Source organism: Pan troglodytes, chromosome 14 (genome assembly GCF_028858775.2).
Source record: "Pan troglodytes isolate AG18354 chromosome 14, NHGRI_mPanTro3-v2.0_pri, whole genome shotgun sequence".
NCBI lineage: Eukaryota > Metazoa > Chordata > Mammalia > Primates > Hominidae > Pan > Pan troglodytes.
This window is the reverse complement of record NC_072412.2, coordinates 78646201-78671932: the sequence shown is the minus strand read 5'-3', so window position 1 is coordinate 78671932 and position 25732 is coordinate 78646201. Positions and strand designations below refer to the sequence as shown.

At 37.3% G+C, this 25732-nt stretch overlaps 1 protein-coding gene across 4 annotated transcripts in view; it reads right to left on the bottom strand.

The window, feature by feature from the left end:
• The window catches only part of PIBF1 (progesterone immunomodulatory binding factor 1), a 298753-nt gene that overhangs the window by 89009 nt on the left and 184012 nt on the right, over window positions 1-25732 (bottom strand). For 2 of the 4 annotated variants that reach the window (XM_001136372.5, XM_024348282.3), the window contains 2 exons: window positions 23308-23438; window positions 15072-15156 (listed from right to left, as the gene is read on the bottom strand). The exons of 1 other annotated variant lie outside the window; for it this stretch is intronic. In XM_001136372.5, coding sequence (XP_001136372.1) covers window positions 15072-15156; window positions 23308-23438 — 216 coding nt within the window. The remainder of the gene's footprint in view (window positions 1-15071; window positions 15157-23307; window positions 23439-25732) is intronic. One more of the 4 variants, XM_063792192.1, reaches the window with a different exon arrangement.

Here is a 25732-nt window from a genome sequence, read left to right as displayed (position 1 = left end):
TGATATATATTAACACATATTCCAGATCTCAGATAATTTCTTTTTCTTTTTTTTGAGATGGAGACTCACTCTGTCACCCAGGCTGGAGTGCAGTGGCATGATTTCCGCTCAGTGCAACCTTCCCCTCCTGGGTTCAAGTGATTCTCCTGCCTCAGCCTCCTGAGTACCTGGGATTACAAGGGTGTGCCACCACTTCTGGCTAATTTTTTGTATTTTTAGTAGAGACAGGGTTTCACCATGTTGGCCAGGTTGGTCTTGAACTCCTGACTTCAAGCAATCTGCCCGCCTCAGCCTCCCAAAGTGCTGGGATTATGGGTGTGAACCACTGTGCCCAGCCTCAGATAATTTCACTTGTAAATACTTCAGTGGGAATTTTTAACAGATAAAAATTTTTTAAAATAGCAAAATATCATTATCCTATTTAACATGATTAAAAATAGTTTAAAAGAAAATATAACTTTAATTCAAAGTCATCCATTCTACACTCTAAATGCTCAACAAGAATTTTAAACTACTATTAAAGCAAATATAATGTATTATTTTTAAAAAGTTACTTTGAATGCAATACCACTATACTCTAAATAAAGGACAAAACAGATTTTGTACTGCAAATTGTAGAATAGTATTAATATCTGCAACTGCAAACTGCTGTTATCTACAGCCCCTCGATCTCCCTATCTAGATACTTGCTTCCACTTGCAGGGTAACATCACCCTGGGATTGTCTCTTTGCCTCAAAAGAAGTATATACAAATTTTAGGTCTGGAGGGAGGAAGAGAGGGGACAGAAGTGAATGTTCACTGAGTATCTACAATGTACCAGGCTTTGTGCTGAGTATCTTACATAATAATTTAATTCACACTCAAATACCAAGAAGTAGATATTACTTTAATTTTGAAGAGAAGAAACTGAGGCTTCAAAGACTCAAGAAGGGCCAGGTGCGGTGGCTCATGCCTGTAATCTCAGCATTTTAGGAGGCAGAGGCGGGTGGATCACGAGGTCAAGAGATTGAGACCATCCTGGCCAGCATGGTGAAACCCCGTCTCTACTAAAAATACAAAAATTAGCCGGGCCTGGTGGCATGCGCCTGTAGTCCCAGTTACTTGGGAGGCTGAGGCAGGAGAATCACATAAACCCGGGAGGCGGAGGTTGCAGTGAGCCGAGATCACACCACTGCACTCCAGTCTGGCGACAGAGCGAGACTCTGCCTCAAAAAAATAAAAAAATAAAAAAATAAATAAATAAATAAATAAAATACAAAAAATAAAAAAACTCAAGAAGGCCAGGCATGGTGGCTCATGCTTATAATCCCAGCACTTTGGGAGGCCAAGGCAGGTGGATTGCTTGAGTCCAGGAGTTTGAGACCAGCCTGGGCAACATAGCAAGACCCCTTCTCAAAAAAAAAAAAAACAAAGGAAAATAAAGAAATTCTAAATAAAAATAAATAAATAAAAAGAAGGCTCAAGAAAATTAACCATGTTCATTTAGCTACTAAGAAGTGAAACAGCATTCAAATTAAGTAAGGCCTTTCTGGGGTCAAAGCTATCATTATACAATAATGCAGATGCCTTCCATCAATGTCTGTGATACACACAATTTCAGGTTTGGAAGAGATCTTCAAGTTATTTAACCCAGTCTCTCTATACAATTAAGAAATCCCCTCTGACTATATGGCCACCTAGCCCAGGCTTTAAAAATGAAGACACATTAGGTATTAATCTAGGTTTTCCTTACTCAACTATAAAACCAAAACACTCCCGTTTCAAAAAAAAAAAAAAAAAAAAAGTAGAACAACAAAACAGGATGTGTCTCTTCATAGCATCTAGCCTTTGGTTTAATTCTAGACTTTGGAGACATGTGTAACAAATCTCTTACTGCCTGTTTTACGTGCCTACTTTGAATTTCTTATCTTTCACTAAGTCTTATCTTCTCTAAACATCCCCAGTTTCATTCATCTCTCTTATGACTGAAAAGAATTCTTTCATCATCCTGTTTTCCTTACATTGAAAATTTTTGGGCCTAGAACAGAATAAAGAAAGAAGTACTGACTAGAGCAGAGCAGGTTTATCTACTTCTTATTCTAATACATTTAAGATGACAGAAACATTTTTGGAGCTATACCCTATCTATGACTGAAGGCTTAGTGAGAGCTCATGCTTTTATACGAATGATAGCAAATGAGAGACAATTGGGCTGTTACAGCCTCCGGGACATAACTAATCACCTGAAACATTCTTTCACAATCATGGATATGATCTTAGGGTAATTCTCAACAGTGATCCAGATAGAAGCTATTATTAACACACTGAAGTAGGTTCCTGAATTAAAATCTACTGCTATTGTTGACTTAAAACAGGAGTGTGGGAACCTTAATTCTATTCTGATTGGTTTGCTCAGACCCTTTTGTGCATCTCATTACTGATTACCCTGGACTTCTCACTACTTTCCCCACTCTGCTTTCTGACATTCATGTTTTCTTGATGCCTGGCTTTGTGACCAAGTGCAATTGCTTTCCCTTCTATTAACAGTAGTCATCTGGCTGCTGTCTAGTTTCTGGTCTTAACTTTTTCATTAAAATTTTTTTTTCCTTCTTTTTTGTTTTGTTTTGTTTTTGAGATAGGGTCTCACTCTTGCCCAGGCTGGAGTGCAGTGGTGCAAGCACAGCTCACTACAGCCTTGAAGTCCTGGGGTCAAGTGGTCCTCCCACCTCAGCCTCCCATGAAGCTGGGACTATAGGCATGAGCCACCACATCTAGCTAATTATTTATTTAAAAAAATTTTTTTTCTAGAGATGGAGTCTCATTATGTTGACCAGGCTAGTATACAACTCCTGGGCTCCAAGCAATCCTTCTGCCTCAGCCTCCCAAAGTCCTGGGATTATAGGTGTGACCCACTGTGCTGGACCCTGGCCTTTACTATTTCAGTAGTATTTGATGGGTTTTGTTGCACATTCTTGTTGATTTTCAGCATCAACTTCAGACTTTAAACCCTATCCTCCACTTAGAGCACTGGTTTTCAGAGTATGACTCACTCCAGTGCCTGTACCTTCTCCATGTTGTATTCCAGCCTTCTCTTAGTGTCAGCTCCTTGATACGGGGTCAGTGACTTAAGTTTACAACAAGATATTGCCAATATGGTGTCTAACAGAATTATGACTATAATTATCTCATATAATTGTTAATATTGTCTCCTGGCCACCAAATATTTTCTTTTTCTTTTTCTGTTTTTTGAGACGGAGTCTCACCCTGTTGCCCAAGCTGGAGTGCAGTAGTGTGATCTTGGCTCACTGCACTGCAAGCTCTGCCTCCCGGGTTCAGCCATTCTCCTGCCTCAGCCTCCCAAGTAGCTGGGACTACAAGGCACCCGCCACCGCCCTGGCTTTTTTTTTTTTTTTTGTATTTTTAGTAGAGACAGGGTTTCACCGTGTTAGCCAGGATGGTCTTGATCTCCTGACCTCGTGATCCCCCTGCTTCGGCCTCCCGAAGTGTTGGGATTACAGGCGTGAGCCACTGCGCCCGGCCTGGCCACCAAATATTTTCAGAGATTATACAGTTTCAGAGATTTTACAGTTTTGTAGTTTTTTTGTGTGTGTGTGTCTCCTTATGTCTCAGAATTGTTTGGTTTGTTATAAGCTGCTACTATTCTAAGATAGTCATATAAGCACAGGGTTAGAAATGATAGCAAGAGAAGTCATTTACTTGCTCCTTACTGATAAAAAAAGGTCAGAGAAATGTACTTTTAATTTAACCGAAAACATATCACAAGCTTCTAAAATGCAGTGGGAAAATACACATTTCATTCTTAAAAAAAGAAACCTAAAAATTGCTAGGTCTATATGTTACATAATAGATGTGAAAATGTGATATAAAAAGTTAAAAGGGTATATATGCACAGACAAAATATTTTTATGATGAGATATTAATATATTGGGTCACACAAGACTGAACTGACTTGTAGGATACAACAAAGATATTTATAATTTAAAAGAAGATAATGAAAAGATTAAAGAAGAAATCAAAATACTTACAAAAACCAAAACAATTTTGACATAGTTCTATTAGGTTCTATACAAGCCTATATAAACATAGTGGTCCAGAGAGTACAATCTAAAGGAAATTCAAATGTCTTTTACACAACTCAAAACTGAGGAGAATTAACATTTTACAGAATGAACAACTGTGATTCAGTTGCTGCCTCTGTGAAATGGGTGTAAGAATGAGCTGTTGTGAGGCTTAAATAAAATAAATGAATATAAAAAACTACAAGATAATATATCAATATTAAACACACTTATTATTTACTGAAAAGTATGTATTTTGGGTAAAAAGCCTAATTCCCTCTTGAATGCTAGAAAACATAAGCAAAAGGCCAATTCTCAGCAGAGAAGACTAATTTAAAACTTTTCCTTTCTCTGATTCCTCATTCCCAGATACACTTACTTGAAAGTAATTTGTAACTGGTTCCTAAGTAGGGTAGTATAACATAATTCATCTGAAAGCATTTTAGAGCTTGATAGAAAAAGATTATAAAAATTCAAGATATATTCTCACTGTTAATACAATAGCTTTAGCTTTCTCATAAAGTATGTGTGTAAATTCAACATTTGCAGTATTTTTTGCAACATTTTAGTCCCTAAATTTCTTCAGACCTGAAGTCACACACCCTTACATGGAAAAAAAAATCTTTCTAAAACTTTATAGGGAAAATATGACTTGTATCATACATGTGTTTTTGGTTTTCACTATAATAATTATCTTTCTCTTTAAAAATACTCATTTATATCCAACAAATCGAAAACAGTTTAACTTGAAGAGCACCACTATGATGAGAAATGTATGTGTGAATCTGAGAAACAAGTATATTTTCATTTAAAGAAAAATTAATTTACCCGCTCAGTAGTTTTTTTTTTTTTAGCATGCTGACTGTAAAATTTAACTACATAGGTGCATAAGAAAAACATGTAAAAAGATACTCTTAAGAAAATTTCAAAACAGTTAAGTATGAACCGAAAGAGTGACACACATAAAGAAAAATGCAATTTGTTGGAACTTCTTATGAAGTGGATTGCCTAAGGGGCACTTGGGATGCTGAAATGTCCCTGAAATCTTCCGAGAAATCGCAAAGAACATATGAGTTAGAATCTGGGAACATAAACATACCATAAAAGAATGATAATTATACTGTGATTTCACTTTCAAGAAACCTGGCTAACTGCAGGGTTTGTTTTCTTTTCATTATCTGACATACACTGCTGTAAGAAGAAAGTTATCCAGGATAATAAGAATTAGTCCAATGTTCAGGTAAGTGTGGGGCCTTGTACATTCTAAGTACTTAGTAAGGAGTGGTTGATTAATTCTGGTTAAATACTAACTGAAATGACTGTGGGCCCTGAGAGGTGTTATTGGCAAAAACACTGCAATGAGAGGATAGAAGATATCCCAGGTCTCAGAAACAAATTTTTCTTTTTTCTTTGATACAGTCTCGCTCTGTTGCCCAGGCTGGAGTGCAGTGGTGCAATCATGACTCACTGCAGCCTTGACCTCCTGGGCTTAAAGGATCCTCCCACAACAGCCAACCGAGTAGCTGGTACTACAGGTTTGTGCCACCATGCTAGGGGTCTTGCTGTGTTGCCCAGGCTGGTCTCAATTTCCTAGACTCAAGTAATCCTCCCACCTTGGCCTCCCAAAGTGATGGGATCAGAGGCCTGAGCTACCCTGCCCAGCCAAAACAGATGTTTTATATTCCACAAATATATATGATTCTGTATAAGTGTGATAACCATAGAGGTTGCTGTGCCTACAACTACCATCTCCAAGGTTTTAGGAAGTAGCTCTCCTGTAGACAAACCTTTGGGATATGACTTCCTATGGCCTACTTTCAGTAGTATGTATCTAAAATTGTATGTAAAAGTAGTATGTAAGTAAAATTTCAGTAGTAGTATCTAAAATTGTCCTTGGATACAGGAGAGCTTCTGTGCTTTCTTCAGCTAAAATATTTCAGTATCAGAGTGACACTTATTTTTTGATGACAGTTTCTAAAGCTTTCTATTTGACAGCTTTATATTATTGAAGATTGAAAAGAACCATTAGTTTAAGAAACATCTGAATGAGTACTTATTATCTGCTAAATATTGTGCTAAAGGCTAAAGTACAAAAAGGAATTTGTCAATCTAATGGGTAAGACAGATGCTTAATTACATAGTGATATGAACATTAACGGAAATATTTAAAAAGTTATAGGAATGAGGTAGAAAAGGGTATGTTTTTCTTTGTTGAGTTAGGGAGGGCTTCAAAGGATAGATAATATTTTTTTATTTTTATTTTTTGTGTTTTTTTAGATAGGGTCTAGCTCTGTTACCCAGGCTGGACTGTAGTGGCACGATCACTGCTCACTGCAGTCTCAACCTCTCAGGCCCAAGCAATCCTCTCACCTCAGCTTCCTGAGAAGCTGGGACTACAGACATGTGCCACCATCCCTGGATAATTTTCATATTTTTTGTAGAGACAGTTTCACCATGTTGCCCAGGCTGATCTTGAACTCTTGAGCTCAAGCGATCTGCCTGCCTTGGCCTTCCTAAGTGCTGGGTACAGGTAGGAGCCACCGTGCCCAGTCTCAAATGATAGATAATATTTAAAAAGACCCTTGACACAGAAGGAAGTGAGGAAAGGGAACTACATTCATTGAGTTCTGTTATATTCCAGGAACACTGCTATATTAATTCTCACAGAACCTTGCAAAGTAGATATTACCTTTATTTACAGATGAGATAACTGAGTTTAGAGGGGTGAAATTATTGTCTCAAAAATGCACTGCTATTAAGTAGCAGAGCTGGGATATGAATACAAGTCTTGTCTGTCTGACTGCTGGCTTTTTCCATAGTATTTCAAAATGTAGAAGATGTAAGGAATATAAAGGTAATGCCAGTCTTACAATTTAATGAGAGAGTTGAACATATTTATATGTACATATAGTAGAAAGTAGAATGTAATTCTGGATCAGTCTAGTTTCCATCTTCTATGTTTACACCTGGGGTGCTAAGTGCTGCTAAAGAAAAATTACACAGAATGGTACTACTATAAGTACATAACATTTCAACTTGGCAATTCTTTTATGTACATCATTCATTTATTACACAGCTACTTCAAAATTCATTTTTCTCAAAACACTGACTGTACCACATCTCCTTCTATTAGAAAACATCCATTAGATGGGAACTCTCTAAATACTTACCACTAAACCTATAAACTTACTTCTATTTTCACATAATTCTTTTTTCTATTCTTCGAAATGGAAAAGGTAACACTGGTGGTCTAAAGCTGATTCCCCTGACTCTGCTATGGATCTCCTTTCCTATCACTTTTGCTCAATTGATTATCTCTTTCTTTTGTGTACTTTTAATGTCTATTTTGCTTCTTCCTGTCACCATTTAAATTGTGTAATCTCTAGCTTTGAGAGGCAAAAGCTTTTTTTTTTTATATTTATTTATTTATTTATTTTTTTGAGACAGAGTCTTGCTCTGTCACCCAGGCTGGAGTGCAGTGGCATGATCTCAGTTCACTGCAACCTCCAACCTCCACCTCCTGGGTTCAAGTGATTCTCCTGCCGCAGGCTCCCGAGTAGCTGGGACTACAGGTGTCTGCCACCACGCCCGGCGAATTTTTGTGTTTTTAGTAGAGACGGGGTTTCACCATGTTGGCCAGGATGGTCTTGAACTCCTGGCCTCAAGGGATCCACCCACCTCCGCCTCCCAAAGTGTTGGAATTACAAGCGTGAGCCACCGTGCCTGGCTCAGCAAAAGCTCTTGATCTCATGCCCCTTCCTCAATTGTCCTATCTTTTCTTCTTCAAATATTCTAAGGCTTGCCTATTTTTCACTGGTATCTGCTTTTTAGCTCCAGCTCCATTGAAACTGCTTTGGCATCTTTTTCTTTTTCTTTTTTTTTTTTCTTTTGGAGATAGGGCTCTGACTCTGTCACCCAGGGTGGAGTGCAGTGGTACTATCTTGGCTCACTGCAACCTCCACCTCCTGGGCTCAAGCAATTCTCCCAGATCCTCCCACCTCAGCCTCCCAAGTAGCTGGGACTACAGGTGCATGCCCCCAGGCCTGGCTAATTTATGTATCTTTTGTAGAGATGGGGTTTCGCCATGTTGGCCAGGCTGGTCTTGAACTCCTGAGCTCAAGTGATCTGTCTGCCTCAGCCTCCTCAAGTGCTGGGATTACAGGCATGAGCCACCGTGCCGGCCCTTTAGCATCTTATTAAATCCAAATGACTCTTTTTTAAAAATCTTTCTTTGGCCTGACCTCTTGAGAGCATGTCACTGCGTACAACTGACTCTGTTATGAATGGTTCTCCCTGGGCTTTAGGGACTCTACTCTCTTCCTGATGCTCGTCACTGATGCTGGTCACTCTTCACTCTTCTTTGTGTAGGCACTTTTTCCTATGCCCTTCCCTTAAATGCTGGTACTCATTAAGATTCTGTCACAGGCCTTTTTCTGTTCTTACTCTATATAGTCTCACTAGTTCATTTACTCTATTTCCATGTAAAGTAACATCTTTATGTTGTGACTTTCAAATTTCTATTAACAGATGAATTATCTTTCTTGGGCACAAGAACCTACATTTCCAACTCTCTAGTGTATATATCCACTTAGATATTTTCTTGAACTTTTCTTCCCCAAACCTCTTTCTTCTAGGTTCTTTGTAGCACCACTAAAGACACAAGCCAAAAACCTAGGCATCAATTCTCATCCCTCCTCTCTTCATCAGTCCCTAATGTACTCAATCACCAAGGACCGTGATTATGCTTCTTAATTTTCTTTTTTCTTTTTTTGAGACAGAGTCTTGCTCTGTCGTTGCCAAGGCTGCAGTGCAGTGGCACAATCTCAGCTCACTGCAACTTTCGCCTCCCGGGTTCGTGCCATTCTCCTGCCTCAGCCTCCCGAGTAGCTGGAACTACAGGCGCCCACCACCATGCCTGGCTAAATTTTTGTATTTTTAGTAGAGACAGGTTTCACCGTGTTAGCCAGGATGGTCTCGATCTCCTGATCTTGTGATCTGCCTGCCTCGGCCTCCGAAAGTGCTGGGATTACAGGCTTGAGCCACCACGCCCGGCCAATTATGCTTCTTAAATAGCTTTCAAATCGGTCCATTTTTGTTTCACCTCATCATCACCAATCTAGTTCAAGACACCACCTTCACTCACTGAAATACTGGAATAGCTTCCTAAGAGGTGTTCTTCCCACTGCCCTTCTACAGCTCCAAGAGCCATGAGAAAAGGGCTTCTACATCAGCTTCTAACGACTGAGCTCAGTATTCTATTAGGCATTTGGCTGATGAAAGATACTTTTCCTACTCTCAAAAGCTTATATTCTAAGGACACGTGGATAAAATATATACAAAGAAAAGCAGAATTAGAATTTCCAAAGGTGATCAGTAAATCTTGTTTCGTTAAGGCAAAGATGAGTGGATAAAAACAGATGAAAACTAAATGCAATTAATGACGATTACTGAGTGATAAGCTCAAGAAAGAAGCCATTTTAAGGAGTCACATTTCTCTTTTTTTAAAAGACAGTGTTGCTGTCACCCAAGCTGGAGGGCAGTGGTGTGATTATGATTCACTGCAGCCTTAACCTCCTGGGCTCAAGCTATCTTTCTGCTTCGACTTCCCCAGTAGCTGGGAACACAGATGTGCACCACCAATGCCCAGCTAAATTTTGATTTTTTTGTGAAGATGAGGTCTTCCTAGGTTGTCCAGGCTGGTGTTGAACACCTAGCCTCAAGCGTTCCTCCCACCTTGGCCTTTTTGAGTGCTGGGATTACAAGTGTGAACCACTGCATCGGGCCTGAAATCACATTTCTTATACTCAAATCTTTTCAAAATGAATGTTTTATTTGAAGTCCTGCTACTGTTATCTAAAAGTGAGATCCTATCAGTTTATCTTTTCCTTTTACCTCTTTTCAATATCTAATTATTTAGGTTTATATTTTATTTACACCTAAGAGGTCTTAATCCGAGCACAAGTGAAGACATTTTAGATTAAGATAGATTACAACCCACCCGAAGGAAACAGATAAAGTTATTCTGAGGTATCAAAAGTGAAAGAGGAAAAAAAAGATTATAACACCTGGATAAGATATTCAGCTCTGAGTTTTCTGGCAATGAAGACAAAAAGGAAACACATTAAATTACAAAGTTTTCATTTTATGAAAAAAAGAAAGAGGAATATAACTTCACGCCCAGAGGCAAAAATTTTCCTGGAATATATGCAATAATTCATCATGAGTTTTTTTCTGTCTAAATGAGACTAAGGAAAAAGAACCTTAGTTTTGTTTCAGGGAAAAAATGAATTACTTTTAGTTTTGACTACGTAATCACAGTTGAGTTATTTAACTCTTATCAGCATCAGTTTCGTCTCTAACAATGAGGACAATGATATTCATCAGTGGACTGTAGTAAAGATTAGATTATGTCATTTATGTGGATGTACTTAGTAGACTGCCTTAGTTTTACAAAACCAAGAGAGATCACACTTTGTTTTGATCTTCTACAAAAGCAGAAGGCATGACATTAAATTGTTCTTTAATAAAATAAATTCTGTGAGGAGAGATATTTTGCCCTTTCCCCCTTTGCTTTATGAACATTTTACTGAATATAGGGACAAAACCTGGAGAATTTAGAATGGAGAAGTGTGGGCAGGTATAAGCTCTCAATTCAATTTATGCACATTTTTAAGTTAGTATTTGTTGTGTAAATCCTTTAACCTAATATATTTACCCAACCCAGTTGAGCTTTGTAGTCTGAAAAGTCAACCTAAAATATCCTATTTCTCTCTACAGCCACCTGCTCTTCACATTATATCATTCTGCAATTAGTTGTCAAATATATTTTCTCGCAAAAAAAAGTTAGGACTAAAAATCACCTAATATACCACTCATAGTTCAAGAAATACTCAATTGTAAGAGATCAATACACATTCCTGGAAATTGTCACACCACACCCTAACTCTTAACATGAGAGAAGATACTTTTAAGCTAATATTTTTGAGCTAACACTAATATAGAAAATAAAAACTCTCTGTGGTCATGCCCCAAATGTTTCTGAATTGTCAACCTAGAATTGTCCTACTTGCTTTTTCTGTTTAACACATATTTTGGAATTATGTAAATGAACTGGTGATCTTACTTCACATTACATGAACACATACAGCCTAATCAGAACTAAGTGACACTGCTAAAAAAAGTTAGAGCTAGGCTGGGTGCAGTGGCTCATGCCTGTAATCCCAGCACTTTCGGAGGCTGAGGCAGGTGGATTGCCTGAGGTCAGGAGTTCGAGACCAGTCTAGCCAACGTGGTGAAACCCCATCTCTACTAAAAATACAAAAAAATTAGCCAGGTGTGGTGGCGTGCGCCTGTTAATCCCAGCTACTTGTGGGGCTGAGGCAGGGGAATTGCTTGAACCAGGGAGGTGGAGGTTGCGCTGAGCCGAGATAGCGCCACTGCACTCCAGCCTGGGTGACAGAGCAAGACTCCATCTCAAAACAAAACAAGACAAAACAAAACAAAACAACACAACATTAAAGCAAGAGCTGTCCAATGCAAAAAAGAAAATAAGAAACCTTAAAAAGTTCATTTGGTCTCTTTTTGAATCACTCATTTACACTGTCCAAATTTAACTGATTAAAACCAGACTGGTATCAGGATAATTTTCCCAGGGTATTGACCAGGGTGAGACAAGCTAGCGGCCTTAGGTAAAGAAGCAGTGGCTCCCAGGGGCCGTCCATGTTCTTTGCCCACTCTGAGAGTAGGCACCTCCTTACATCACGTGTCCTAGATGCCTTGCTTGCCTCACCCTAGTCCCAGCCCTGATTTTCATTTTCAAAAAAAAATCAGAATTATTCTTAACCAACGTTATCTATTGACTATTATGAGGACATGATCCTCTGAACAATCAAGTGAATAAATCAATCCTGTTTCATCAGGTAAATGTTCAAGCGAATGGCCAAGCATTTCTAAGGGGTCACACCAGCTGTTTTCTTTCCATATATGCAATTTGCGGAGGCCTTTGCATGTGTATATATGATGTAAGTTGGTAGTAAATGGTTTCTTAGAAAATGATTAATAACATTAGATTTGTTTTACTAAGCTTTAATTTTTACTTTGTTTTAAAACAAAAAAAGTTGCTTTTCTTTAAATGTTTGGTATCATCAAAAGCTATACAATGTTAAATTATTAAAACATACTTGCCAAAATAAAGATATACTGTCAAATACATAAAAACTGACAATTATCTAAATATGCATCCATACAAATACCAGTAATAACATGTAGTAGTAGGCAATTAATGAGTAGTTTCATCTTGCTAGTGTTTAAATTTCTCCCTCCTTCCCTCCCTCCTTCGCTTCCTTTCTTCCTTCTTCTTCTTCCTCTCCTTCCCTCTAACCCTCCCTCCCTCTTTCTCTTTCTTTCTTTTTTAAAAGATAGGGTTGCACTACATTGCTCAGGCTGGAGTGCAGTGGCTATTCACAGGTGAGATCAGAGTGCACTATGGTCTCAAACTCCTGTGCTCAAGTGATCCTCCTGCCTTAGCCTCCAGAGTACCTGGGACTACAGGTGTGTGACACTGTGCCCAGCTCTGCTAGAATTTAATTTGCATGCTTAAACGTATTTTCTTCTCAATCCACCACGCAGTTTTTTGGTTTTTATTTGGACTCATGAGTAATGTGATTCCAAGTGTTGGAACCGCTCATATATTTTTCAGTGTAGCACATCCCCTTAAAATCAAATGAGAATTGCCATTCTGAAAAAAAAATTAATATCTAGCTTTAAAAAAATGTAGTTGATATGGCTGAATGGTCATCTGTAGTTACTACTCTTAAATATTTAATTTCAAAAACACTTGCGAAAATTCCACATAGTGAATGAATCAGGTTTCCACAGTGAAGAAACAATTACTTGAAAGCAGAATCCTAGGACATAAGTGATAGCAGCAGTGATGGATAAGGTCTAGAATGTCCGAACTCAGAAGAAAGAATAAATATCTTCAGAGAAGCTTTTCCTAGCTCTGTAACCTGTTGTTAGATTGACTTATCTTCCTAAATGTTATCATTACAATCTAGTCCTGGGACACTTTCTCATCCTTTTCACCCATCACATAGAAGACACCTTTAAGAGAACTCACTCCAATGCCATTTCTCAGATACAGACAATCCTCCAATTCTTCTGACACCATCTCTAGGATACGTACCTTTGAACTGCTTCCAGTAATAGTTTCCAGTTCCCCTCTCTCAACAATATTCTCCCAATAATTTCTTCCCAACATCTGGTATACCTCTCCCAGACTAGTATGAGGATACTCATAAACCAATGATATGTTTTAAATGTTTTGTTTTCTGGTCGGGCGCGGTGGCTCACACCTGTAATCCCAGCACTTTGGGAGGCTGAGGCGGGCAGATCACTTGAGGTCAGGAGTTTAAGATCAGCCTGGCCAACCATGCCGAAACCCAGTCTCTATTAAAAACACAAAAGTTAGATGGCATGGTGGCATGCACCTGTAATCCCGGGTACTCAGGAGGTTAAGCCAAGAGATTCGCTTGAACTCGGAAGGCAGAGGTTGCCGTGAGCCGAGATCATGCCACTGCACTCCAGCCTGGGTGACAGAGCAAGATCCTGTCTCCAAAAAAAAAAAAAAAAAAAAAGTTTCTTTTTCTATTAGAATAACAAAATGGTAAAAAGATGGCTAAGATGAGGCAGTGATAGTTCAGTAGAAAAAAGGCTTTGTGTTAAAAATACCAATGGTTGGTGAGGATGCAGAGAAACTGGAACTCTCATTCATCGTAGAGGGGGAATGCAAAAGTATAGTAACTTTGGAAAATTTTGACAGTTTCTTATAAACTTAAACATACACCTGCCATACAATGCAGTAATCATGTACCTGGGTATTTACCCAAGAGAAATGGAAACTTTTGTTTATATAAAAATGTGTACATAATTGTTTACAGATATTTTATTCGGAGATGTCCTCAAATGGAAACAACTCAAATGCCCATAAACTGTGAATGAATTAACAAACTGGGTTACATCCATATAATGGCTTATTACTCAGCAATAAAAAGGAAACATATGACTAATGTAGATGTATGTACAGGCTCACACCTGTAATCCCAGCACTTTGGGAGGCTGAGGCAGGCGGATCACTTGAGGTCAATATATTATACATCTGTATTGCAACAATATATATGAATTGCAAATGTATTATTGTAACTGAGAAAAGCCAGACTCAAAAGGCTATATACTGATAATTTCACTTTTATAGCATTTTGTAAAAGGTAAACAATAGTTACAGAAAATACACCCGTGGTTGATAGGGCTGGGGGTTGAGGAAAAGGGTCAGCTAAAAAGGGGTAATGAGGGAATTTTGTGGAGTAATAGAACTATTCTATATATTGATTGTGGTGGTGCTGACACAACTGTGTGCATTTGTCAAAAATCACAGACATGTCTGCTAAAAAAGGTTAATTTTATTCTTTGTAGATTATACCTCAATAAACCTTAAAGGAAAAAACAAAACAAAACAGAACTTATCTCTTAGTTACTAACTGCCATGGGCAAGCCACTTAAAACTCATTTCTCCATCTATAAAATAGGAATTATATTTACTCTAAAAGAATTTTGGTAGGGAACAAATGAAGAAAAGAAAATAATTTTAGGAACTTTAAAGCTCAACACAAATTATCTACACTACAGGCACTGGGCATACATTGATAAAGAAGACGAGAGGCACACTAAGGAAATTAACTGTCTAGTTGCAGAATAAGATAAAACAGATTATTATTAAATAATATGGGGAAATTCAGTGACAGATATCAACACAACAAGAAGGGGTTATTCTAGGAATAAGAATTAACTCTAAGAAGTATATCAAAAGTTGAATAAAAAAGGACAAAATTACAGTGAGACATAAATAAGAGAAGTCATTAATGAACATGCACAACTGGGATCCAATAATTTTAACCTGATAGCAGTTTTTAAAAAAGCCTAAAATGATTACAATTATGACAAAATAGGAAAAATACCTCACGATGATTTAGAAGTTGTTCTAAATCTAATGCCATTTGATTCTTCGTCTGTAGTAAAGCTGACTTTTCTTTATTTAAGTTGCTGAAAAAAAAAAACCCAGTTTTAAAAAGTCATTATGTTAGTATAAATATAGTTAATAAATGGTAAATATTAAAAGAATAAACATGAATCTGATGGTTTGAACTAAAGATAAATTTATAGTCCATAAATATTCCAGACCAGCCACTAAAATGTTTGGCCTAATGAATGGCCTATTTTGTCAGAAGATTCTTTTTCTTTTCTTTTCCTTTCTTTTTTCTTTTCTTTCTTCCCTCTCCTCTTTTCTTTCTCTTTCTCTTTTTTTTAAAGAGATGGAGTCTTGCTGTGTTGCCCAGGCTGGAGTGCAGTGGCTACTCACAGACATGGTAACAATGAACTACAGCCTCAAACTCCTGGGCTCAAGCAATCTTCCTGCTTCAGCCTCCTAAGTATCTGGGACTACAGGCATACATCACTGCACCCAGCTTTTCTTCTCTTAAGAATCCATTTGACAACGTAACTGAGATGCTGTCTGAGAATAATTTCCTGCCTAGTATAGGCATAAAATTAATGTTTTAAAGATGACTATTTACTACTAAAATGTAAAAAGATAAAGTGAAACTCACATAAAAGGTAAGAAGTACTATATGTCAGCAAACTATTACAACACAAGATACTAGAAGACAAATTAAAACATCCTTAAAACTGAAAGTAATATTTTACAAACTAAATTATCAGGTATATAATTGAGTTAAGTAAGTGAATCAGGTATTTAGTCTGTGATAAACTTGAAAAAAGAACGTTTGTCTCCAAATTATTAGTTTGATTTTCAATTTCTGGCCTGGCATGGTGGCAATTATCTAATGAATGATTACAATAAAAAAAAAAGACAAAATTTGTGAGGGTAAAACTAACAAGAATTGTTTTAAATAGGTAAAAACATTTTTTTTTTTTTGGAGATGGAGTCTCGCTCTGTCACCCAGGCTGGAGTGCAGTGGCGCGATCTCGGCTCACTGCAACCTCTGCCTCCTGGGTTCAACTGATTTTCCTGCCTCAGCTGTCTGAGTGGCTGGGACTACAGGTGTGTGCCACCATGCCCGGCTAATTTTTGTATTTTTAGTAGAGATGGGGTTTCACCATGCTGGCCAGGCTGGTCTCGAATTCCTGACCTCACGTGATCTGCCCACCTCGGCCTCCCGAAGTGCTGGGATTATAGGCGTGAGCCACCGCACCTGGCCGGTAAAAACATTTTTAAAGTTCTACTTAAGTTCTACTTTAAGAAAATGGAGGCAGGGCACACTGGCTCATGCCTGTAATCCTAGCACTTTGGGAGATCGAGGTTGGAGAACTGCATGAGCCCAGGAGTTCGAGCCTAGTCTGGGCAACATAGAGAGACCCCCATCTCTTAAAAAAAAAATGTTAGCCAGGTGCGGAGACATGCACCTTTAGTTCCAGCTACATCAAAGCATGAGGTAGGAGGATCGCTCGAGCCCAAGAGTTTGAGGCTGCAGTGAGCTATGATGCTCCACTGTATTCCAGCCTGGGAGACAGAGTGAGGCTCTCTCAAAAAATAAATAAATAAATAAATAAATAAATAAATAAATAAATAAATAAATAAATAAATGAAAGCCACTAATCTTTAGAATAATATTTGGCAGACTTTTCTTTTTTTAATTCAAGAAACAGTAGTAGGCAATCTGCAGCAACTGCTAATTCAAAGGACTTAAGAGGGAAAGCCCACATTCTTCTCCTTCCAAGTAATCGAGAAGGAAGCATCATAGTTTGTCCTCTGAGGAGACGGACTAGATGCAATTTTGACTTCTGTTCCCAACTGTGCCACTGACTCAGACTCAAATGTGTGCTGTAAAGCATAACACATACCACCCCACTGAACCTCAGTTTTTATATCTGTAAAAGTAGAACATAATACTCATGTATGTCAAAGGACTATGTGAATGATTATATAAAGTGTTGAACTCATAAAACTATATAAATGTTATACAGTGTTACTAATTTAGATAAAAAAATAGGCATCAGAGTAAAACAGTAATTAAATGCCAATAAAGGTAAGCAGCTCAGCTGAAAAACAAACTGACTTTTAGAGTTAGGCGCCAGAGATCCCACAAGAGCTGAGGAGTTGAAAAGAACAAAACAGTATAAAGGAAACTGAGTCCCATGTTCTGCTAGAGTCTCCAAAGCATGGTAAGGGTCACATGTTTCTCTAACTCTAGAATTCTAACCACCTCTTTAGCTGGAATCACTTTGAAGGCAAAATATTTTTCAAATTTAAATATCCAGTAAATAGGACTAGGAACTTTTAAGGAACATGTATGTGTCTATGTTCATATACATGTATACACTTATAACCACGGTATATAAGCATATACTCACATTCAGTGCATACACACACACACACACACACACACACACACACACACACACTCACTCTCTGTCTCAAATACCAACTGGCTCTTCTAAAGAATATGTAGTGTGATCGGAATGGAATGTTGAGGTAATTAAAGGATTTTGACTGGATAATTCTTTACAAATGCTTTTATATTGTCGTGTTTAACTTTTCAAAAATAAAGTATTCTATAATTAAATAGCAAAACAACCGTATATACATGGAATAAATGGTGGGGGGATAAACTGGCTTACAGAACAATTATGTTGTACCTGTAAGACATGAGTTTATTACAAACAATGTGGACTTCCCAGACAATATTGCTGTGATTACAATATCTGGGCATATATTTTGTCTTCTTTATAATATACTCGAACCACAGGGAGACAACCTTTAACATGTGGGTCTCTAAAACTGAATATGATGATGATTATATTCACTCTTCTTCTAATAGGTATTTACTCAATGGAATTTTAGTCTTCATAAGACATATTTCATAACAGTGGAAACTTACCTTTGAAAATACAAAGCTTCTATGAGTGACTCATAAAACAACTACAAAACAAATTTCCTTGTAAGCACATCTATCTTGAATGGTATATTACACCCATAATTGTTAAATTCACTGTTAATTATTACTTAGAAATTCATGTTTATGGCTCTGTTTCACCTGCAATACGAAAACATTCCTGATATATTGTTCCTTAACTTCCTGGATCAATACACTCTGGGGTAGCTTTGTAAGGGAAGTTGGCAATGTAGTCTTATCTTTAACTACCAGTTAAGAATAAACTGAGAACTGACAACAGGCAAAGAAAATTATGCTAATTATTCTCTTTCCAAGCTTCCTTCCTTTCTGAAGTAGAGATCAAACTGTATTACGCAGAGTGTCTCTTGTGGCTTGGTGGAAGAAAGTTAACAGTACTATTTTTATAATAAAGTATTACTTTAATGATAGGAGAATTTAAAGCAGTTAATAGTGACATCTCAAATGTTAGCTTTTAATGTGTTTATGATGATTTCATTTTAGTGAATATTTACTCTAGCCTTTCTAGAAACTGAATATATTGTATAAATAGTTGATTTTCAAGGGGTAAGTATGGTATAGTGGTATTGTTTAATTTTCTAAGAAAAGCATACAATTATTCAGTCTTCAAAGAGTTTTTATTGAATTAGAAAAACATTTAAAAATCATCAATTGATGTAAATATTTTTACAACTAACATCAACACCTAGCAATGAGGAATAGGAATTTTCCTGTTTATGTTTTCTAAGGAACATAATAACTTGATAACGCTTTTGGATGGGCCATCATTAATGTTTAAATTTCAAATAAAAGACAAGGGGAGGGAAGTAACATTTACTGAGATTCTCCTACATGCCAAAGCTTTATATATGTCCCTAAATTTAATTTTCACAACTACCCCTTCAGGTTCATATTAATATCTAATTTTACAGACACATTTACCATAAGGAGAGAAACCAGCCTGATGTGTATTTAAAGCCCAGGATAATTCCACTCTAGGATTTGAAATGCCATTTGCTTCGAGTAGGGATGAAGGAATGTGGATATACAGAACTGTGATCTATCCTACCATATCTGAATTACTGGCTGAGCTGACTTTTTAATGGCATTGTTACATCACAGCATTTCATTCATGTAACCAGGGTACACCTATAGCAACATCTCAAGTGTCGTAATTAAACTACTGAAAGTATTAATAACTTTTCATTTTAGAAGGTAGTTGCTTCAATTAAGAATAAGATTTCATATCCTGTGAATTATCAGTTCAGAATGTACTAAAATATCACACAATGAATTTATGAAACACAAGACAACATTAAAGGACTCATGTTTAGTACAAAATTTTTCTTGGTAATCAATTCCATAAATGACATGGCCTTTATGAAAACCGTTGCTGTTATTAAGGGAGTCTTAATTTTTGTTGAAATTCAACATATTTTGAGAAATGTTATTTCTCATTTTTAATATAATTTTCAACCAAAAATTTGTTACATGTATGGTAAGTACTAAGAATGGCAAACATTTATTGAACACTGTTGAATATAATGTTTAGGCACTATTATATCTGTGTATATTATGAAGATTATATCATTTATTCCTCAGAACAACCCTATCAATCGGGTGCTGTTAGGACCACTCTATTTTTATTTTTATTTTTTTTTTGAGACAGAGTTTTGCTTTGTCACCCAGGCTGGAGTGCAGTTGCTCATTGCAACCTCCACCTCCCAGGCTCAACTCATCCTCCCACCTCAGCCTCCTGAGTAGCCAGGACTACAGAAGCGTGCCATCACACTGGCTAATTTTTCTGTATTTTTTGTAGAGACAAAACCAAACATGGTTTTGCCATGTTGTCCAGGCTGGTCTCGAACTCCTGGGCTCAGGCAATCTGTCTGCCTCGGCACCACTCTCATTTCACATATGAGGAAACTGGCTGTACTGTGCAATACCACAGCCATTGGCCACTAGGGCAATTAAAATTATCTTTAACTTTAATAAAATTAAAAATAAAATTAAAGATAATTTAAACAATTTAATTTTAATAGAATTAAAAATTTAGTTCCTCAGTAACAGTAGCCACATTTCAAATGCTCAGGTTGGGTGTGGTGGCTCATGCCTGTAATCCCAGCACTTTGGGAGGCCAAGGCCAGCGGATCATTTGAGGTCAGGAGTTCAAGAACACCCTGGCCAACAGGGTGAAACCTCATCTTTACTAAAAATACAAAAATTAGCCGGCTGTGGTGGTGGGTGTTTGTTATCCCAGCTACTCGGGAGGCTGAGACAGGAGAATCGCTTGAACCTGGGAGGTGGAGGTTTCAGTGAGCCGAGATCGCACCATTGCACTCCAGTCTGGGTGACAAGAGTGAAATTCCGTCTCAAAGAAAAGAAAAGAAAAAAAAGAACAACAACAACAACAACAAAACCCCAAAACAAACGCTCAACATCTATATGTGGCTAGCTAGTGGCTACCATACTGGACAGCACTGATATAGAATTTTTCTTTTTTTGGAGACGGAGTCTGGCTCTGTCGCCCAGGTTGGAGTGCAGTGGCGCAATCTCGGCTCACTGCAAGCTCTGCCTCCCAGGTTCACGCCATTCTCCTGCCTCAGCCTCCCGAGTAGCTGGGACTACAGGCGCCTGCCACTACGCCCGGCTAATTTTTGTATTTTTAGTAGAGACAGGGTTTCACCGTGTTAGCCAGGATGGTCTCGATCTCCTGACCTCGTGATCCGCCCGCCTCGGCCTCCCAAAGTGCTGGGATTACAGACTTGAGCTACCGTGCCCAGCCAGATATGGAATATTTTTATCATTATAGAAAGTTCTATTGGACAACAGAGGTATTAGAGAGTTTAAATTACTTGCCCTAACTCAAAACTAAGTACTGAGTTGAATTTGAAAACTTCCTTTTAAAATCTGTTTTTTTAAAAATTTTATTATAGAATATTTCAGAAGAGAAAATATGTAATAGCAAACCCTGATATATCTATCACCCCGCTTCAACAACGATCAACTCATTAAAGTGCTACTTTTAATCACTATGATACACTACTTTTTTGTTCTCTTCCTTAATTATTTTAGCTAAAGAAATATTATCCCTTATTCAGAATAGAACATAGAGGGGCAGTATAACCTAATGGTTAGGAGAATAGAATTAGCAAGCAGACAGATATAAAACTGAATTCTTACTCTATCACAATGTTGCATGTTCTTAGAGGACAAGTTGCTTAATTTCTCTACGGCTGAATTTGTTCATCTTTATAATTTTCTCCTACAGCTAGCTATTATTTTCTCTATATTAAACATTTTAGGCTACCTTAATTCTTAGTAAAATAAATAATCAAATAAATTTGTTTGGAGATAACTGTGAAAGAAGTAATTTTTTTCCTCAGGATTTTTATATACCTCCCCATCACAAGAAATAATGGTAAAATAAGACATATAAAAGATTCAAATTTTAAGGCCGGGCATGGTGTCTCACGCCTTTAATCCTAGCACTTCGGGAGGCCGAAGAGGGCAGATCATGAGGTCAGGAGTTCAAGACCAGCCTGACCAACAGGTGAAACCCTGTCTCCACTAAAAATACAAAAATTAGCTGGGCGTGGCAGCGTGTGCCTGTAATCCTAGCTACTCAGGAGGCTGAGGCAGGAGAATCACTTGAACCCGGGAGGCAGAGGTTATAGTGAGCAGAGATCACATCATTGCACTCCAGCCTGGGTGACAGTGAGACTCCGTTTCAAAAAAAAAAAAAAAGATTCAAAATTTAATTTGAATTTTAATTTTTTTGAGACAGAGTCTCACTCTGTTGCCCAAGCTGGAGTGCAGTGAAATGATCTCAGCTCACTGCAACCTCCGTCTCCCTGGTTCAAGCGATTCTCCTGTCTCAGCCTCCAGAGTGGCTGGGACTACAGGCATGCATCACCATGCTCAGCTAACTTTTGTATTTGTAGTCGAGACAGGGTTTCACTATGTTGGCCAGGCTGGTCTAGAACTCCTGACCTCAGGTGATCTGCCTGCCTCAGCCTCCCAAAGTGCTGGGATTACAGGTGTGAGCCACTGCGCCTGGCCAAAAAATATTCAAATTTAACAGAAATATGTAACGTAGGAGGAAAAAATTCTATTTGGGGTTCTTTCTTCAATTTCCCTAAGATAATCAGGTGCCCAGTGAATTGTGAAAGACATAATTTCTATTGTCCCCAAGAACTATTTATAGAACAATTAATTTATTATTGTAGGTTGTATACAGAATTTTTAACTTTAAAATTAATCTAGAAACAAACTTATTTATTTTGACACATTTAAGGTATAAATGTGCTCCTAAATTATTTAAACAAATCATAAAAAATTAAGAACAGGAATAAAGTTCTAGACCAATTATTTTGGTGGGGTAGAAATGAAAGAAGGTAATTACTGTGATTCATTAAAAATAACATTTATACTTTGGAATTAGTTACCAATAGGTTTATATTTTTGTTTGCATACTTTAAGAAACCTGGATTTAACAACCATCTTCTCCTTATTGTTTTCCAATTCCTTGATTTAACCATTTCTATTCCCACTTAATTCTCTGCTTTTACATTTATAATCAGTTAATAATTTACCCATAAAAATCTAAATTATTCTTATAATCTTGGAAATCTAGTAACTAAGCAAACTAACCACCTATCCACAAGTAAAACTGTTTCATTTACACATATCTTCATTCTTTAATTTCAGTTTAAAAAACCAAACTGGTCATAGCAAATTTTTTTTGGATAAGATCTCATACAGAAACAATTACAAATTAAGGAAGTGAAATAAATTTATTTATTTACACTTAAAAGTTACTTTCATGTAAAAGGTCAGAAGAAAAGCCTAAAAATTCCTTGGAAAAATCAACATAAATCTAAGTAAATGTAAATTTTTTGTTGTTGTTGTTTAAAAAGCCATTTTAACGACACAAATGGCATCTGGTTTTATTCCTCCTCTCCCTTTGGTCAATCTACACCACACTAAAGAGTTCTAGGGAAACAAGGACCAATAGCGGTTGTGTCCTCTAGGATAGATGGAATGTTATGCTCATAAGTGTAACATTGTTATTTCCATGCTAAGACATCTGATCACAGGTGGAATGTGAACACCTGATGTGATGTGACCTTAGTTTTTCTAAGAAAAGTTTAATATTCATTACATTTAAGACGCCTTCATTATTTAAATTTTCTGTTCATGATTTACAACCCAAATTCACCTACAGCAGCAATATGGTAACAATGTCTTTATTATTCAAATAAAAGATTTGTAGATGGTTTACCTGACATCTTTCTCAAGTTGTGCAATAGATTCCGTCAGTGAATCAATCTTAGAATCTCTCTGACGCACTGATTCAATGAGATACCTGTAAGGCTGTTGAGTCTGGTTTAATAGCGAATTGGCTCTGTCAAGCTAAAGAAACACAGGTTTCATTAAAATCTAGAAAATGTGACAACAAAATAAAATCATTCAAAATGCTCTAGCACAAATATAGTACAGAAATTCCTTTGACATGAATTATTCTGAAAAGCTTTTCCTGTGTAAATTTGAAGGTTTTAAGAGTGAATCAATATAGCTATTCTTAATAGCAACTATAAACAATAATTTTTTTTGTTTTCTTTTTTTTGAGACAGTCTCGCTCTGTCGCCCAGGCTAGAGTGCAGTGGCGCGATCTCGGCTCACTGCAACCTCCGCCTTCCAGGTTCAAGTGATTCTCCTGCCTCAGCTTTCCGAGTAGCTGGGATTACAGGTGCCTGCCACCATGCCCCACTAATTTTTGTAATTTTAGTAGAGATGGGGTTTCACCATGTTGGCCAGGCTGGTCTTGAACTCCTGACCTCAGGTGATCGCCCACCTCAGCCTCCCAAAGTGCGGGGATTACGGGTGTGAGCCACCTCGCCTGGCTGAAAAAATTTTAAATAAAATATTAATAGCAATTTTGAGAATGCATAAACTTAAATTTTCTTAGTATTTGTCTTGGTCTGAAAAGCTATATGACATAAGATATATCTTTTTAAAATGGAAACACTTAGCTAAAAGTTAAACTCTTTTATTTCAGCTTTACTTCTACTAAAAATATTCACACCATAATTCAATAATTTTTTCATTTCTTCATATTCCCTTGTTTTAAAAATACATAATTTATATATCCAAATCATTATGTATAAATATTTGACAAATGTGGTTTAAAATATAATGTAAAATTTACCATTTTAATCATGTGAAAAGTGTACAATTCAGTGGCATTAAGTACATTCATAATGTTGAATAGCTACCACTTCTATTTCCAGAACACTTCCATCAGCCCATATGGAAACTCTGTACCCATTAAACAAAAACTCCCCATTTTCTCCTCCCTCCTGGCCCTAGAAACCTGTATCTTACTTTCTGTCTCTGTGAATTTGCCTATTCCAGATACCTCACATAAGTGGAATAACACAATATTTGTCCTTTGCTGTCTGCTTATTTCACTTAGTGTGACGTTTTCAAAGTTCATCTATGTTGTATCATGTATCAGAACTTCATTCCTTTTAATGGTAAATAATAGTCCACTGTATGTTTATAGTACATTTTGTTTATCCATTGATCTCTTGATGAATACTTGGGTTTCCACTGTTTGGCTATTGTGAATAATGCTGCTATGAACATTGGTGGACAAATACTGTATATCTTGAGTTCTTGTTTCACTTCTGTTGGGTAGCTACCTAGAAGTGGAGTAGAACTGTTAGGTCATATGGTAATTCTATATTTAACTTTTTGAGGAACTGCAACGGTTCCACAGTGGTGATACCATTTTACATTCCTACCAGCAAGAAATTTGATTACAATTTCTCCACATCCTGGCCAAAGCATGTTATTTCATGTGCAAACTGGGCATTTGTATATCTTCTTTGGAGAGAAGTCTTCCCAAGTCTTTTGCTTATATTTTAATTGTGATTTTTCTTGTTGTTGTTGCTGAGTTGTAGGAGTTTATATATTCTTAATAATATAGTCTTATTAGATATGTAATTTGCAAATATTTTCTTCCATTTTGTGGGTTGTCTTTTCACTTTCTTGATAATCTTATTTATTTACTTACTTACTTATTTTGAGATGGAGTCTTGCTCTGTCACCCAGGCTGGAGTGCAGTGGTGCGATCTCGGCTCACTGCAACCTCCGCCTCCTGGATTCAAGAAATCCTCTTGCCTCAGCCTTCTGAGTAGCTGGGATTACAGGCGTGCGCCACCATGCCTGGCTAATTTTCATATTTTTAGTAGATACGGGGTTTCACCATGTTGGCCAGGCTGGTCTCGGATTCCTGACTTCAAGTGATCTGCCTGCCTTGGCCTCCCAAAGTGCTGGGATTACAGGCATGAGCCATTGGGTCCGGCTGATAATCTCCTTTAACTCACAATTTTTTATAATTAGGAAATTCAATTTATCTATTTCATGTTTTTGTGCTTGTCCTTTTGCAGAAATTGCCAAATCCAAGGTTATGATTTTCTCCTATGTTTTCTTCTATGCATTTTATACCTTTAATGCTTAAATTTAGGTCTCTGATCCAGTCTGAGTTAGTTTTTGAATATGGTGTAAGGTAAGGGTCCAACTTCATTCTTTTGCATGTAGATACTCAGTTTTACCAGCCCCATTTGTTGAAAAGACTGGCTTTTCTCCATGAAATGGTCCTAGCACTCTTGTTGAAAATGACTGGCCATATAGGCAAGTGT